We start from the raw sequence: 18,844 nt of genomic DNA, 5'->3' as shown, positions 1-18,844 counted from the left end.
TGCGATTCTGACTTAGAGGTAAGATTAAAAAAGACTGGCTGTGTTATAGAAGACAAAACTGGAAAAGAAATTCTTCCTGGCAGCAGAACAAGAAATGTATATGTGCTCGACTCTGTTAAAAGTCTAGCTGGACATATTTCCTTGGCATCTATGGGAGAAGATCCTTAGGTTTGGCACAAGAGACTTGGACATACTAGCATGAGGCTAATTGAAAAATTATCCAAACACGATTTGGTCCTAGGCCTGCCTAAAATAAACTATTCAAAAGATCATATTTGCGATGCTTGTCAGAAAGGTAAGAAAACAAGAAGTTCTTTCAATTCCAAAGATGTCACGACCTGGCTAGGGGCCACGACGGGTACCCGGGGCTATCCACAGAGCACCGCTCGTTCTATTACTTTTTCGGCTTATTTAACAATCATTTACCCGATTCATGCTCAATGTATAATAAAATCCATTTTCATTTAGAAACAAAATGCTTTCATACATATAAGCCCTTAGGCTAGCAAAAATACCATATAGTATATATATATATATATATATGCATATACATATAATGACCATGCCATGAAACTGCACGACCCACGTCGAGTATCTACGAGCCTCTAAGAGATGACATCTACAACTGTACACAAAAGAATCATCATAGGCACCTCCGGGACGATGGAGGGCTTTCAGTCAGCTAGCAGCCTCTAAGAATCCGGAGCAAGATCTCCTCCCTGTCTACCTGTGGGCATGAACACAGCGTCCAAAGGAAAAGGACGTCAGTACGAATATTGTACTGAGTATGTAAGGCAGGAATGAAATAAACAAACATAATGGAAAGATCATGCGTCATGAGACAAGGACATAACCTGCACAAGTGTCATAGGCTAATGTATTACTTACTTATATCCCATTTTATACAATCATAGTATACATGTTATCTCGTCCCATACATCATTGCGTACATCATCATATACATCATCACATCATAATCTGTATCGTCATTCGCGTCCGGGTAACCCTCATATGCCGCCCACTAGGGGTGACCGTGTCCGGCCCTCTAGGCACGGTGTAAACATAACAGCCCGCATTAGCGGTGACATGTCCGGCCATATAGGCGCGGTGGAATCATAGCAGCCCGCATTAGCGGTGACATGTCCGGCCATATAGGTGCGGTGGAATCGTATCATCGTAAAATCAATCATACATATCACTATTTCACATCATCATCATATTACAACTAGCATTGTTAATCATCTGTTAGACATCTCATACATTAGCATTAAGAACATACATTAAGCCTTAAGGGCAACCACACTACGTCGGGGTGACGTAAGGTCGTGAACCCCTGAGTGTATTATGGACCTTTATGAGTATCTTGCCTCGCCTTGAAGGAAATAAAGCATAAGGCGAGTGTTAGCAATAATAACATCATTAGCATTGTAGGAACATCGTGTCACAATTTCCCGAATCTCTATACTCTAGTTAATTATCATCATTATCATGCTCATAGGTGATTCAATATATAGAAGAACTCATAAGCTTCCTCTTATAGAGGGATTTTGAAAAACTTGAAGGATTCATGCCTTTTTGGAGGAAGAGTTAAGCCTCACATACCTTTCTTGTTTAAGCAATCTAGCGTTCGCTTATTCTCCTTCAATGTCGCGTCTCTACCTTCAAAAGAGGATTCGTACTAACATTAGTCAATCAACCATAAGAACGCACTACTAATTCTAGAGAAAATTGGGCAGCACTTCCTTTGTTTATCCTACTTTTCCCGTGTTTCATATCAACTCCCAAACATCTACAACACAACTCACAATATCGCAAGCAACAATCATCATTTATATACTTTAGGCAAAATCCACCATTTCTCTCCAATTTCTTCACATTTATGGTTATAGGTTCGCTATCGTATTTTCCCCCGTATCACACTTCTCTCATGGTCTATATATCATTTATAACGTATTCATACTCACAACACCCTAACATTCATGATTCAATTCAACTACCATTCAAACATGACACTATTCACTCTTGAATGACCCATTTGTTATGCTTCTCTACAAGTTGGGTACTTTAACCTTCCAATACCTTAAACAACATGTAATGGTCATAAAACTTACCTTGGATGATGGTTGAACAAGACTTGAGTGGAGTTTCCCTTCTAGCACCAAAATCCTATTTTCCCTATCTTGGTTTTCCTTGAGGAAGATGAACTTTGGTTAGGTTTCATACACTTGGGTTCATGGATTTGATGTTATTGATCATGGATTTCCCTTGAATTCTCTTGTGGATGGATGTTTGAGAGGGTTCTAGAGGTTTTCTTGGCCAAAAATGATGAAAAAATATGATTTTGGACGAGTTGGGTATATTTAAAGTGGTCCAGAAAATTCTGGACCGACACAACATGCGGCACGCTTTGCGAAACGCAAAGCATGCTATACGAGCCGCATGTTGGGTCGCAAAGCTTGCCAGCTGACCAACTTTCACCGGCACACTTTGCGGTGGAACTGCGTAGCCGCATGTCGTACTTGCGAGCCGCATGTTGCGCCGCAAAGTGCGCCAGAATGTGATATTTCGCCCCGAACTGTCTGTCGTAGAATGGCTATAACTTTTGATTACGCTATGCTGTGAGGACCCACGACCTATGGTTGGAAGGATCTTTCAATTATATACAACCTTCTTCCTGTGGTGTTTTTCCCAAATTCCAACTATATAATAGTGTTTTGGCCCCTCCAAACCAGATCATCCGAAAATGTTTCCTTAACTCGCCCTTTTGGATGGCTTATGCCCATATTTGGCTTATGGGTCCTTCTTGAAACTTACTTGACACTTCATTACCAATATAAGGGACATTATAATTCTTCTCCAAAATGTCATTAAGACATCATTAATTCGATACTCGTAATTGCCCTTCGTCAGTCAATTCACTATGCACGAACGAAAATTTTCCGAGGTGTAACAAAAGATATTGTATCTACTTCTAAACCATTGCAGCTTCTACACATGGACTTTGTTGGTCCTACTAGAACTGCTAGTATTGGAGGAAAAAGTTATGCTTTCGTTATTGTTGATGATTTCTCTCGTTTTACCTAGGTTATATTTCTTGCTCATAAGGATGATACTCCAAAGAATTTTAAGTTTTTCTGTGAAAAAGTTCAGCCTGACAAAGGCTACTACATTACTTCCATAAGAAGTGATCATGGAGGAGAATTTGAGAACAAATCCTTTGAGGATTTCTGCAATGAACAAGGTTATGCGCATAATTTTTCGTCACCAAGATCTCCTCAGCAAAATGGCGTTGTTGAAAGAAAAAATAGAACTTTAATAGACATGGCTAGAACAATGATTTTAGAACATAATCTGCCACATCACTACTGGGCAGAAGCTGTAAGCATAGCATGTCATGTATTAAACAGGTGCTTGATTCGACACATTCTAAAGAAAACCCCTTACGAGCTATGGAATGGTAAGAAACCTAATACTAGCTATTTTCACTCCTTTGGGTGCAAATGTTTTGTGCACAACAATGGAAAGGACAACATTGGTAAGTTTGATCCTAGAAGTGACGAAGGTATTTTTGTTGGTTACTCGAATAATAGCAGATCCTATAGAGTTTTCAATAAACGCACTAAATCTATTGAAGAATCTGTTCATGTTATTTTTTATGACACTAACCGTTTGGTCAAGAAAGAAAAATTTGCAGATGATGATGTCTACCAGTCTTCAGTCACTACGACTACTACCTCAATTGATCAAAGTCTCTCATTAAAAGAAACTACCCCTGCTGACGAGTCGACTAACCATATGGTTGGACCTGTTCCAAACGAATAGAGAAGTGAGCCTGATTATCCTAAAAAGTTTGTTATTAGTGATATAAATGAAGGAATGAAGACTCGAGCTTCCCGCAAAAATAATGCAAATCTAGCACTCATAGCTCAACTCGAGCCTAAGAAAGTAGATGAGGCTTTAAAAGATGATCATTGGATCAAAGCGATGAAAGAAGAATTAGGTCAGTTTGAAAAAAATAAAGTATGGAATCTAGTTCCCAGGCCTGAAAAAGGATCAGTAATAGGAACAAAATGGGTATTCAGAAATAAGTTAAATGAAGCAGGCGAAGTTGTGAGAAATAAAGCTCGACTGGTTGCTCAAGGCTACTCTCAACAGGAAGGAGTCGACTATGATGAAACTTTCGCTCCTGTTGCACGGTTAGAATCTATTCGAATTTTACTTGCTTATGCTGTTTTTAAAGGTTTTAAACTATTTCAAATGGACGTTAAAATTGCTTTCTTAAATGGATTTATTGAAGAGGAAGTTTTTGCTAAACAGCCACCTGGTTTTGAAAATCCTAAATTCCCATATCATGTGTTCAAACTAAGTAAGGCGTTATATAGTCTTAAACAAGCTCCTAGAGCTTGGTATGATCGACTAAGTACCTTTTTAGTAGAACATGGATTCTCTAGAGGAAAGATTGATACAACTCTTTTCATTAAAAGATCTTCATCTGGAAATTTAATCATACAGATTTATGTAGACGATATTATTTTTGGAAGTACTAACCCATCTCTGTGTAAGGAATTTTCTTATCTCATGAAAAGTGAATTCGAAATGAGTATGATGGGAGAACTAACATTTTTCTTGGGGCTTCAAATCCATCAATCGAACAAAGGAATATTCATTTGTCAAAGTAAGTATACAAAGGAGCTTGTTCACAAATTTGGTCTAAATGATGCTAAAGCTATGAAAACTCCTATGAGTCCTACATGTTCCATTGACAGAGATGATACAGGTAAAGCAGTTGATGAAACTAAGTATAGAGGAATGATAGGTTCTCTACTATATCTTACTGCTAGTCGACCAGACATCATGTTTAGTGTTTGCAAATGTGCTCGTTTTCAGTCAGCTCCTAAGGAATCTCATCTTAGTGTTGTAAAACGAATAATTAGATATTTTCTTGGAACCATTTCCTATGGATTATGGTATCCCAAAACTAATCCCTTCAATCTAGAAGGATTTTCTGATGCTGATTTTGCAGGAGATAAGGATAATAGAAAAATCATAAGTGGTTCATGCCAACTACTTGGAAAATTATTAATTTCCTGGCATAGCAAAAAACAGGGATGTGTTTCTCTCTCTACTACTGAAGCTGAATATATAGCTGTTGGGAAATGTTGTGCTCAACTACTATGGATGGTGCATCAACTAAGTGATTATGATTTATTATTTAAGCCTGTTAAAATTTTCTATGATAATTCTAGTGCTATATGTTTATCAAAAAATCTTGTGCATCATTCTAGAGCAAAGCATATAGATATTAAACACCATTTTATTAGAGATCATATTATCAAGGGGTCAATTAAATTACAGTTTGTTTCCACTGAAAATCAACTTGCTGATATTTTTACAAAACCCTTACTTGAGGAAAGATTTTGCATGCTTAGAGAATCTCTAGGAATTATCGATAAACCTGTATAATTATGTATTTTTGGTAAATTGACTAATTTTCCTTCTCTGAAACTCCCTCTGTCCTTTCATTGATTACCGCACCATACTTCCTCTCTAATTCTCGCCTTTCAATAAATATCATCATCAATCTCTGCCGTCTTCTCACTTTTCCCACTATCTTCTCCACTTCCCCATAAAACCCTTTCAATTAGATGACTCTTCCATCCCCTCACAATCACCATTAAAACCGTCCATCCCTCTATCATTCTTTACCCAACAGTTTTCCTCTGTTCCAATCTGTAACACCTCGTAGCTTCGGGCGAAAGTTTGACTCATAAGATGATAATATAATGGAACCAATATGAGGGTTATAGGATGTGTTTTTAAAACCAATTAAGTCATAAGAAATGTCTTTGGGCAAAGAAAAGTTGGAAGTCACTCTACAGGGCATGTTTGCAAGTGAGTTTATAGAAGGTCTTACTTCCAACGACCATAACCCCTCTATTAATTTGGAATTTGGGAAAACTTCCTTGATGAAAGTTGTAGCCCTTTGAAATATATTTCCAACCATAGGTCGTGGGACCTCACAGCATATCGGGATCAAAATTTATGGCCATTATACGACAGACTGTCCGAGCAGAAAATTTCTACGAACCATTTGACGGTCCGTAGGAAATTTTGCCGGCCGTAAAACAATTTGACGGTCCGTCAAATTGACTCAGGCCAGCGTAAAATGGTCACAGAAACCCATATTTTGCTGGGCAGTTTTACGGGCCATTTTGACGGTCCATAAAAACTGGCATAGAATTGCCCGACGGGTCAGATTTTAAGATGTTAATAAGAGACCCAAGCTCATTTTTTTCATTCCATTTCTCCTCCACGACTCAAGGGTTCTCTAGAGCCTTCCAAACACTTCATATGCAAGAATCCAAGTGAAACTAAAGATCCACTTCATCAATCCACAAAACTAAGTGTGAGAAACACATCAAAGTCCATTCAAGTCAAGAAATCCCATGGAAGGTGAAACTAGGGTTTTGTTCTAGTGAAGCATTTCAACTCAAGACTTGTTCAACCACTATCTAAGGTAAGTTTCATGACTTTCTCATGATAATTAAAGTGTTGATGAGTTCTTGGGAGAATAGTAAATGGGTTTGATAAAGAGAATTATATGAACTATGCTAGGGTTTTTGGATTGTTGACTTGGGATTGTTGTATTCATATGGGTGATGAATAATGATGTTACTTACATCTAATTGATATTGTAGAATCAGCTATAAGTAAAAGAATGGGGATTGGGTGAAGAAAACACCATTAATGAAAGTTGTGGAGCTTCATGCCCACCAAGTGTTTGATAAAATGCTTAAATGACCAAAGCATGAATATTATTGCTAATATAGAATCCCTTTGACTTGTATTGATATAGATCAAAGTTGAAAGGGGTGTCGAACATTGTATTACGCTCAAAGGATGGAATTAAGGTATGTGAGGCTAACTATCTACGTTAGGGAATATTCATGATTCTCCCTACGCCTCATTCTTCATACTTGTCAACAATTTGACTCAGAATATAGTTTAGCCCTAGTTTCATGATATGATATAGAACTGTTATCTTCTAGGGTTGCAGTTACAGAATTCGTTCATGGTTGTCACTTTGAACATTATGAACTCAGCATGTAATCTTTATAGACTTATGCATTATTATCACATGAGTCTCAATCAGTGTATAACCAGTTATTTGCAAGAGTCTCATAATCAGAAACAGTTATCATGCTATCAGCTATAGCCAGTCTCAGTTTTGTAAATTGTTAATGTTGAACACCTGTATCTGTACTTTTGGGCCCTAGGCCATAGTTTATGCATACGTATTGCTTGGGCCAGAGGCCACAGTTTTTATGCACATTATTTGGGCCCTAGGCCACAATTATATTTACAGTCTTACAGGTGATTCTTCATCCAGAACAAGGAGTACTTCAGCTTCTTGCTTTCCTATTTAGTTCAGTTTCAGTTTCGGTTTCAATATTTTATTGCTTCAGTTGCTTTACATACCAGTACAATTCAAATGTGCTGATGTCCCTTTTATTGCTTGGGGGCCTGCATCTCGCGATGCAGGTAACGATATACAGGTTGACGACTCAGCTATTTAGGAGTGCACGTATCAGCTACTGGTGAGCCCCAAATTCCTTCGGGGCATTGTCAGCTATCCAGTTATTTCAGTTTATAGACAGCTCTATTATTCAGTACTCTTAGAGGCTTCATAGACACAGTTCAGACAGTCAGATATTTATTAAGTTAGCCTTGTTGGCAGTTGTTCAATCGTTTTGGTTTATCCATGTTGGCTATTATCAGATATATTTCAGATTATCTAAGTATTTCCGCATTATGATTTCAGTCAGACCTTTAGTATATCATCATGTGTTTAGTTGTTTCCACATCCAGTTATGTTTTGATATCACATGTTGATTCAGTCAGCCAGTTGGTTCGCTCGGTCACATGCAGTCAGGCACCGAGTGCCGTGTTACATCCAGGCCCAGGTTCGGGGCGTGACACAATCTATGGCTAAAACTCCGAAACCTTCCTCTCTCTCCACTCGCAAAAGCACGAGAAACAAAAACAAAGGTAAAGCATCATCCCTTGTTCATGTCGAATCTGATGGCTCTGATTCCTCCCCTCACAACTCTACAAATTCGTTGTCTCTTCGCTCTTCGAGCAAACGTGACCATGCAACTGAAGCGTGTGGTGAGTTTTCCAAGAAATTTAAGTTCGACTATGAAAATGCCTTTCTTGACCGTCGCCATTTCTGGTCCAACCCAAACTCTGATCTGTTTAACTCCCTTAAAGGTAAATCTTTTGCTCATGGTCGAATAGTGGATTTTGATATAATCTCGTCACTACATTGTAATATCCAATAGTTTTTTGACTTTCAAGGTTGGGTAAATCTTTCTCATATGCACCTACTCGTGTTTATGAACATCATATTCGCATGTTTTATGCTAATCTTAGAGCTACGAAAGATGATGAACTTGAAACCCTTATTTTTGGCACTCGTATTTTGTTTGATAACTCTGGTTTTGATGAAATGTTCAATATCAAAAGCTCTGGTTTTTCTGACTTGTCTCATAACTCCTGGCCATCTGACTTTGAGGTCACTTATGAAGAGGCTAAACAGTCCATTTCTCTTAACTCAACTGGTTCCCTTCCCCCTCACTTAGGCCCCAAACACTTGTCTTTTGAGACTCGTATGATTGCTCACATTATTGCTACTACTATACTGCCTCATGTAGGCTCTTTGTCGACCCTCACTCAGCGTGATACTCTTCTCACTTATTGTCTGGTTAAGAAGCGTAAGGTCCACCTTTCCTCCCTAGTCATGAACCATATGTTAGACTCTGCTTCTGATCCTACCAACTTGCCCTATGGTATGCTCATTACTCGCATTATGGAAGCCCATCATGTCAATCTTGATGACCACCTCCCCTATTTTTATTAAACAATGTTATGACTCTAGAGAATTTGTTAGCATGGGATATGTATTTATGGATGATACATGGGTTCTGAAAAAGGATGTAGACAAGGAACCTGACCAACCCTATCCACCAGTCTTCCAATCATCCAAACCTTCCTCCTCCAATCTCCCATTTGATCATCCCTCTGATATTCTTTCTAAGCTCTCAGTCCTTGATGACAAAATTGACTCTCTCAAAGATCTCCTTTTGTCCAATCATTTTCATATTGAAAAAGTCAGGGATGTCTCTAAAGAAATTGGTGCTGATGTTGCTCGACTGCGTCTCAAGATTGATGGTGGTTTAAGGGAAGCAGGCAAGTTGGCTACCAAACTGCAATGTAGTGTTGATGGTCTTCCTGCTAAGTTCACTGCAACTCTGGATGCCATGAAGGAAGATATGGTTAACACTCAGGGGGAGAAGTCTTCTACTCCAATATTCAGGGGGAGCAAGGGAAGCAGGCAAGTTGGCTACCAAACTACAAGGTAGTGTTGATGGTCTTCCTGCTAAGTTCACTGCAACTCTGGATGCCATGAAGGAAGATATGGTTAACACTCAGGGGGAGAAGTCTTCTACTCCAATATATTCAGGGGGAGCATTATTCAAGAAATGAAATCAACTAGTTAAACAGGGAAGTTGACTACACTTACACTCACTTTGAGTAATTATTCTTTTGTCATCATCAAAAAGGGGGAGATTGTTAGTGTTATGATTTTAATGATGACAAATTGTTGTGTAGGTACCAATACTCAAAGGATCGATCAAATGGATCGGACAAATAAGCCCAATGGACAGCAGGAGTTCAGTCGGCTGAATAGAAGGGAAAGCCCAAGTCAGCTGCATAAGGAAAGGAATTAAAGATAGGCTACTGCGTATTTTTGGAACAAAATCAGTTTTACTCAAGCATTTAAATCAGCACAATCATGGTGAGTCAAGCATTAAATCAGATCTGCTATACAAGGAAACAACTACCACTCCAACAAGGTAAATGACGCACAAGGGAAGCAGTTGTACAACCTTTATTTCTCATCAACAACGTACAAGGAAAGAAGCATCTGCCAACCAGGCTGATACCATAGAAGGAAAGGATCATTGCAAGTCTTAATAAGCTCTTGCTTTATTCTTGGAAATTAGGATCCTCAAATATTTCTTATTTTCAAGGATCAAATCTCTTGGGTTGATATCTTTACAAAAATAGAGTCTAACGGCTAAACATGTGAAGACTATTTATTCGAGGCTCCAGAGACAAAGAAAATATACAATCGTCTCATACTCTCAAGTTCTCTGCTTTACTTTTCACAAACATTGTATTCTGGAGTGATACAGTGTAAACAAAAAAGAAAGGAGAGATATAGAATAGTTTGTGAGGCATTGTATCAAAAAGAATCTGAGTGTTTGAGTGTAGACGTAGGAGCTCCATTCAAACAAACCATTGTACCAAAACATTTACAAAGAGCTGCAGAGAACACCCTTGAAACCCAAGGAGACTAGACTAGGATTCACATTGAATCTGAACCAGTATAAAATATCTGTGTCAATTTTATTTCTGCATTTTTATTACTGCATTATGATATAGTCGACTAGTGTTCTCAGTTAGTCGACTATCTGAACGAAAAAGTTACAATTCATCCCCTCTTGCACTTTCAAATAATTCATGCAACACATACAATTATGAATCTCTAGCCACATTAGCCAACTGTTGCAACAATTAAACATACACTAGATTATCTTTTCTCGGCTTGCAAGACAACTGAGATGCCGTTCCTACAATTCTTTGGCTTTAGAGAAATTAGTTATACATAATGTTGATGTAAACTAAAAATTAATCATGAGCAACATGTATAAGCTAAGGACCGAAAATCCAGTTTTAATCTACAAATATGAAGAGCGAATTTTTCACTCACAGATCGAGATATACTTGTCCAAGTAAGAACAATTGCAAAGGTCATATAGAGTGGACCAGGCGTATATCAATTTTGTAAGCACCTTTTGATGATATTAACAAGGTCAATCATGAAAAGTATCATACCATTGAATGGTCTCTTTCATAGAATGGAGCTTCAGTATTATAAAAGGGATAAGGCATCATTACCCCCCTCACCTAGTAGTGTTTTTGCTACGACACATCTTACCTAATTTTTGGTCTTATCACCCCCCTTAAACTATTTAAAACCGTAATATTTTACCCCCTAAACGCTGACGTGGCAAGGTGAATGTGTTTCACTCTCCTTGAGAGAGTGAGAAACATAAAAAACGGGAAAACTTAATTTTTTTCTTAAAAATCTGTATTTTCTTAAAATATGAATATAAATCTAGTTTTCCACATTTAAAAAAAAATATTTATTTCAAAATTTTATAAAAAATCAGTTTTTTTTCAAATTTTGACAAGAAAAACACTTTTTCCAGATTTTATTTGAAAAATAAAAGTGTCCTAAGAAAATGAAATCATGAAAATCAAGATCTTTTAAGACATTTTAAAAAAAATAATCAAGCTTTCCATATTTTTAACAAATCCATTTTTCCATATTTAAAAAAAAAATCATGTTTTCAGTTTTTGTTTGTTAAAAAAAATATGGGTTTTAAAAAAAATCAAATTTTCAAATTTTTTTTTTTTTAAAAAGGGTTTTAAATTTATTTTTTTAGAGAAAATTCAGTTTTTTAATTCGCGTTTTCAGTTTTTTTAAAAAAAAAAAACGGGTTTTAAAAATTAATTTTTAAAAAAAAATCAGTTTTTTAATTCGCGTTTTCAGTTTTTTTAAAAAAAAATAACGGGTTTTAAAAATAAAATTTTTAAAAGAAAAATCAGTTTTTATTTTTTATTCTTAAAAATTGACACGTAAGCTGAATTTAAAAAAACAATGCACATGTGGCAAGGAGAGTGTATGTCACTCTCCCATATGAGAGTGGGCATCAGCGTTTGGGGGGTAAAATATTGCGGTTTTAAATAGTTTAGGAGGGAAATAGGACAAAAAATTAGGTAAGGTGTGTCGTAGCAAAAACGCTGCTAGGTGAGGGGGGGGGGGGGGGTAATGATGCCTTATCCCTATTATAAAATGCAAAATCAGTGTAATAGATAAGTAAATTTGAAGCACAATGGTGGACCTCTTACAAATCCAACCATGAAAGATCACTTGGGGAATAAAGGATAAAAAATGAAAGAAAAAAAATTATAGAAAGATTGAATAGCTTCTGTTTAGAACTTAGAAGCTCCAAACTGAATTGTTCACGGTGTGCATACCTTATTATCAACTGATTTATTAGAAACATGTGTCCCTTTGTTTGGACACTTAGAACCCGGTAGAAGCCTCCGTGCTGATAATGTGTTATAAAACTAAATAATTGCAAAGAAGAAAAGCTTTAGTGAAAGGGGAGAAACTTTATATTTCACTTCTTGTTTTTGGTGTGTCCTTAATACAAGAAATCACTCTCCTATTTATAGGAGAAAATTTCTTGCATTTCGTGTAATATAAGATGGAAATACATATATTCATATATACTTACAATATAGAATGGAAATACATATACCCATATACTTTATAACAGTTGCAAAGATTCTGCAATTTTACTCTAATAAGGACAAATAACATAACAATAACCAAATAAAGTTCAACAAAAATCACAAAAAGTCAAACAAGTCACCAATTAGGAGGGTCCAAGTAGGAGTGGTATTAAGAAATAAATGAGGGCAAAAAGTTGGAATACGTAATTGTTGCAACCACGTGTAAGCATTGAAATATTGAAACTTGATAAATTTCTATTTTGAAATATGGTAAATGACAAATATAACCCTGTGAGGACTACAAAAAACACTCATTCCCTCTTATATATAGTAAAATAAGACATAAATCAAACAAAAAAAGGTATTTTAAAATATTTTGATAAGATTTCTTTTGGGTCAATTTAAGCTACATATATCCCAGAGCCCCTGATTTTAGATGGGTTGAATAGCAGATCAGAATGGACTGAATAGCGGTTGGGGTTATGTTTTCATGGGCTAACTATGTCACCCCCATTTCAAGCCCAAAAGCAAACAGTTGTAAATCTAAAATTTAACGTTTATGGGTTCTTATAGAGACCTTAAGTTATTATGACACTAATAATTTGGTTCACAGTTAAATATTAATATATATTTAGCAAATTTCTAAATATATACATGATTTGAGCAAAAGCTATTGATTTTCGTAAATCCATAAATCCGCATATCAGCCTCTAGATCCGCCATTGAAAGCAACCCTTGGAGGTTTCCAATTCCATCAATAACATTTGGAGGATAGTGCAGTCAATTAGTGGTTATTTACAAGAATGACCTTCGAGGGACGTGGCTGGTCTTTTAACTTTTGACCCGTTTGCCCCAATGAGCAAAATTTTAAATTTAACAAGTTTTGCTCCATGAGCAAAATTTTGACTTTTGAGCTTGAATGTTTATACAGAGGAGCGGCATCAAAAGTTCTAGACCACCCACATCTAAGGTCATTAGGTATAACGTCCTGGTTAATTTTTGGGTGAATATTATTCTTATAAGAATTTTTTAGTACTAGAAAGGCATGGCCTCTTTTGATTGAACAGTAGCAGTTAAAAGATTTTGTTTGTTGCATGAAATCGTAGTTAATTAACAAAGAGCTAGACCAAGACCAAAAGTCAATGACTTTTTTCTCTTCTCAACAAATACTAAAACAAATTAATTTTTCTGGTAAAAGATAACGTCATGCAATTAAGCTATAGAAGTTGGTGGTTTCTGGTAATCTTTTTGATTAGGTAGTAAGTACTTTCATGTTCGAATTTTTATATCAAAAACGTATTTTCTCTTAACTATATATGCTTGACTTCGATTTTAATTTATCATTATATTATGATACTGTATTGGAGAAAATTTGTAGGCTACAACTGGACAAATGCTATAGTAACACGTGACAATAAGGATGAGTCAAATCTGAGTCAGCGTAAGGAGCCCCCCGGAGGTATTCACGCTATTTTGGAGGCACCGTAAAGTTTTTTGTTCTAGAGGACACAGAATTGAAGAGGTTTTTACAAAGACCAACGGTCAACCATAACCTAGAGACCTTGAACCTTCCACGGAGAATTAATGAGCCTTATCATCACCTTTATTGCTCATCATTGCCACAATATAGATTTGCAATATTAATAGGGTCACATTTCATGGAACGTGTATCCCTTAGTTCAAATATAAACAGGGATCCTCATTTCATTGTAACATCATCTGAAAATATATACAGAAAACACTTCATACTTATTTTTAGTCTCTAATGGTTTCAATTGGCTTACCAAGGTTTCAACTTCTAGCTTGCCCGGGAAATCTAGCTCAAAGCTTCTCCAAGACCCATGCCATTCTAACTCCTTATTTTCAATTATATTTTGTTTATACTAATTTCTATTGCTAATTATCTCATATTTTGGTCATATTGATTCATGTGTCTGTACCGATTTAGGGGTAAACAAATACCTAATTGTTGTTGATCAAAGCAATTAACAAAATACCTTATCTCACTGAATACTTGATGATAAAAACAAATAGTAATGCTTGAATATTTCTCCAGAAATTAAGCAATCAACCTTGAGAAGATAATTATGGCAAAGTGCAATTATTAGCGGCGGAGCCAGGAACTCAAGTAAGAGAATTCAAAAAAATTCCTATGCCAAGGAGATTCAACAATTTATATATCATATTATACTAAAAGTGGAAGCTCCTACCTTCAAAGTTAGTTTACCATTTTACCCCTACACTAAATTAAATCATATTATACTAAAAGTGAGAAGCTCCTACCCTCAAAGTTAGTTTACCATTTTATCCCTACACTAAATTAAATCATACTCTATTATACTAAAAGTGGGAAGCTCCTACCTTCAAAGTTAGTTTACCATTTTACCCCTACACTAAATTAATATCTAATTAAACAAAATTAGCATCCTATTAAATGTTAAATAAGAGTAAATAATATCTCCAATGAAGTTATTTCATGTAATAACTTTGTACGTTTTAGATGGAGTCCAAAAGTCATTTGATTCATTTGTTTTGTTTTTTTCTCTTTTATTCTTTCCATCCATTCACTATATTTAAAACCAATAACTCTCCATATTAAATGAAAATTGAAGCTGTCGGTTTGCTTTTTCAAAGGAAATCCCAGATGGCAACAGTTTTAGCAAAAAACACATCGTAATAACTTAATCTACTATTTAAAGCCTATAATTTAATTTGTCAAGTAATGGATGAATATGGAAAATTAAGGGTCACTATAATAAATAATAATACTTAATTGAGGTGAAGTATGCTCTTTCTGATAGTATATAAGGATGTTTAGAGGGCTTGCCCCTTATCAAAAACTGCCATATGCTTTAAACTATTGTATTAGTTTGGGTGACTTTTGGTGATTGTTCATTTCATTTGCAACGAACAGGATAAATGGAGTGTTTGAAGGAGATCGTTCGTGTACAACAACCTTAACCGCACAAGCCTGGGTTGGGCCTACCTCCATCCCTAGAGGAGTCGTATGAGGCGGAAGCTCCACGTACGATTTTGAAGCCGAGCCTTTCCAGCAATGTGGCCTAGGGACCGATATGATGATTGGTTTAGGTAGGGCGGCCGGCCTACTATGGGCGCCTGTAGGGATTAGTGTGTGAGACCGCGATCCACAAACTGACACATGGGACTCACCCTTTACTTGGGAATAGAGAGGGGAAACATAGCATGTCACAAGAGCGAGGCGAGGGTTGGAACCCTACTGCGAGAGGGACGCCTCACAAGCCGGGCTTTTAGAGATGAGGCCTTTTGGCGAAGCCAAGTCAATTTCGGGCCACCAAACCCTGCAACTGATGAGAAGGCCCTATGGAGTAAAAGGAATAGTAAAGGAAGCTAAACAAATCTATCAAAGGGATGTGCCCAGACTCGGAATATCCTTCTTTCGTACCCAAGAGTAGCCCTATTTCTAATTGGAGCAATTCAAGCATTAATTAGTACTACCTCAGATCTAAAAGGAAAGGAAGGAGAATAAGGGAAGGTGCCAAGTAGCTAATTGCACATTACTAAGGCGAGGAATAAGACGTCTGAGAAGGGATGCCGAAAAAAGGCTTCAATTGTTTCTGGTGCAAAGTCAGTAGTACTAGGGCCTTCGAGTTGGAATTTCCAACTATAAACAAGTGTAGCGAAGTCACCTCCATTCTCGATTTCTATTGCGACAGAGGGAGGTATCATAATAGAGTCAAAATCACGATTAGAGTCAGCCCGGATAAAAGGAAGAATCCAATCTCCTTATTCCTGATCTTATTGGCCTTACAGTGGGCCTAAGAGCAAGGAAGTCTCGACTCCCCAATCCCCCAGGGTGAGGAGTGAACCTTCTGTCTGATTCAATCTCATCTATTGCTGCTTTCGAATCGGCTGAAAGAGTATTTTGATGTCACGTAGGAGAAGTATAGGGAAGTGTGCCTGAGTCTTCTATAATAAGTAGCTGATTAGAAAGAAATGTTATTTGTGTAGAAGAAAAAGAAATGTTATTCGTGTAAAAGAAGTGGCTATCGGGTTCTTTTTTTTTTCAATTGAACTGTCATCTTTGATCATTGATGGGCAAAATTTACAGCTTTGAGTTTGGCATTCCAAACTTGATACATGATCTATGCTGAGTAGGTTAGAGAAAGTCAGCTACTATAGTTAACACCAAAAAATTAGCCATCGATGCCTTATAACTCTATCAGATGTCTATAATGAACAATCCTATCAAGGTGGATCATACACACGTAGGGATGGTTTGACAGGTCTGATTCTGAAACTAGGCAGGTTCCATTTGTCCAAGTTGATTAGCTCTCTAACTGATCTGGGAACCACAGAGAAGGAGTTGAAGACTTGGATTCCATTAGTACTGTGACTGAAGGAAGCTAACTTATCTGCAGGTTTGTTGGCTTCTCTAAAACAGTGGCTGATGTTGAATCCATTTTCCTCAACTAGATTCTGAATTTGCTGAATCTCTTTTGCAATCTTCCATAGTGATTTCCACTCTCTTTTAATGCATTTAACGAGTAGAAGGGAATCATTCTCTCCCCATACTAAATTGATTCCATTGTTTGCCCACCATTTCAGGCCATCTAATAAAGCTGAAGCTTCAGCCATGTTGCTAGTACCCTGCCCCAGATTAAAGTTATAGGCAAAAATGAAGTTTCCTTGGTTGTCCCTTATGAGTGCCCCTCCTCCACTGCCCATCCTTGCTGCTTCCGTCACTGTTCAGTTTTGCCATCATGGAGGGAGGTTTTATCCATCTAAGACTGATTGTTGATTTTTGGTTGATTGCATTCTCCATGGCTCTACATAAGCTACTCCATGAATTTCCAATCCTTGCCTTTGTGAATTTATTCTTTGTGATCGGCAGAGTAGAAAAAAGTATGTTAGATTTTGTGACATATATAGTAGGCTTAATTGCCTCATGCTTACTGCTGCATCTGGATTTCCAAATCTCCCAACAAATGATAGGAGGGATGATCTTCGATACAAAAGCAGCTATAGGATTAGAGGTCTTAAGGTTCCACCAGTCCAAAAGAATAAGCTTGAAGGAAATGTTCCTGTAATTGATACCCAATGGGCCCGCAAAGAAGCTCCAAATTTTCTTTGCGAGGTCTCCATAGGCAAACAAGTGATCAATGTTTTCACGAGTATTGCAAGCGATACCCCCCTCACAACAGTAGCACCCAGGCTCTATTGAAATTCCAAGACTAGCAACTTTGCTATCAATGGATAGTCTGTCTTGAATGGCTCTCCAAGTGAGAAAAGACATGTTGAAAGGAATATTTTTATGCCAAAGATTGTCTAAAATGTCATTTTTTGGTCTTCTTTGTCGCATCTTGTCCCAGGCAGTACCAACACTAAATGAACCAGTTTGCGTTTCTGTCCATAAGCATGAGTCGTAAGAAACATTTTCTTTTTGGATTGTCTTAAAGAAAGATTTGATCCTTTATTTTCTTTAACTCCAAATGAGAGTTGATTTACAAATCTACCTATTAAAATTTGGAGTGACTCTGTTGCAATATGCAATGTTTCAGTTTAGACGTCAGATTATATTTCACTATGTTGCTTGTACATATATTTATTTATGGTCTACATTATAGAATGTTTATTAGTTTCGACACAATTTTCAGTTTCAATTCATTTTTGTTTTTATTCCTTTTGAATTGTATATGACCATGAGTGTTGTAATGATTACAGTGATGTCACAGGTATGAGCATTGAAATTTATTTTTTTATTATCGGTCAGATGTCATATTTGCTTATCTTGAGCTCAACTATCAAGTTGCTAATAAAGTATCAAATTCATGAATTTTTTACTTTATTAATATGTCTTTTGTTACTCGATAACATGTTTCAATAATTTTATGTGGTAATGCAAAATCTTGTACTAAGTCATTTGAGATACACGTGCAACGCACGTGCCCCTTGCATCCCTCTAGCTCCCCCCTTGCAATTGATATAATAAGATTGATTAAAAAGGGTACTGCTTCCGACATCCTCTGTTGAAGCAAACAAATTTTATAAAGGAGATATATCAAAGTTTAACTAATAGTGTGCATGTTTGGCTAGAAGAACAAAAATAGAATTGGTCGAAGAGTATGCCTTCTGAATTTATTCATAAAAGGTCTTAACGTAACGTTACGCGAGAATGTTAACTTTAGGTATATTTAATTTCTAGTTTATAACAAAATCAAATATTTGTTCATATATGTACACATTATATTTTTTTAGTAACCTAGATTACATGATAAATACTTGCTATAATAGGTCAAACAACAATAATGGTATAATTTTTTCACAATATTACTATATATAACTTAAATTCAAAGAATAAAAGTGCTCAGATGATTTAATACTGCCTCAGTAGAGACAATTGTTCAGAAGATAAGCATGTGACTTCCCTTAT

The 18,844-nt window shown here is 36.6% G+C and overlaps 1 protein-coding gene across 1 annotated transcript; it reads right to left on the bottom strand.

The window, feature by feature from the left end:
- Window positions 1-16,659: 16,659 nt before the first annotated feature.
- LOC132637896 (uncharacterized) lies at window positions 16,660-17,139 on the bottom strand. Its single transcript, XM_060354913.1, has one exon. It carries the CDS (start codon window positions 17,137-17,139, stop codon window positions 16,660-16,662), a length of 480 nt encoding a protein of 159 aa, XP_060210896.1.
- Window positions 17,140-18,844: the final 1,705 nt, after the last annotated feature.

This window comes from Lycium barbarum, chromosome 4 (assembly GCF_019175385.1).
Source record: "Lycium barbarum isolate Lr01 chromosome 4, ASM1917538v2, whole genome shotgun sequence".
Taxonomy (NCBI): Eukaryota; Viridiplantae; Streptophyta; class Magnoliopsida; order Solanales; family Solanaceae; genus Lycium; species Lycium barbarum.
This window is presented reverse-complemented; position numbering and strand designations above follow the sequence as displayed.

Excerpts from the sequence above, each read along its gene's own strand:
- LOC132637896 (XM_060354913.1), bottom strand. The coding sequence starts at position 17,139 with ATGGGCAGTGGAGGAGGGGCACTCATAAGGGACAACCAAGGAAACTTC.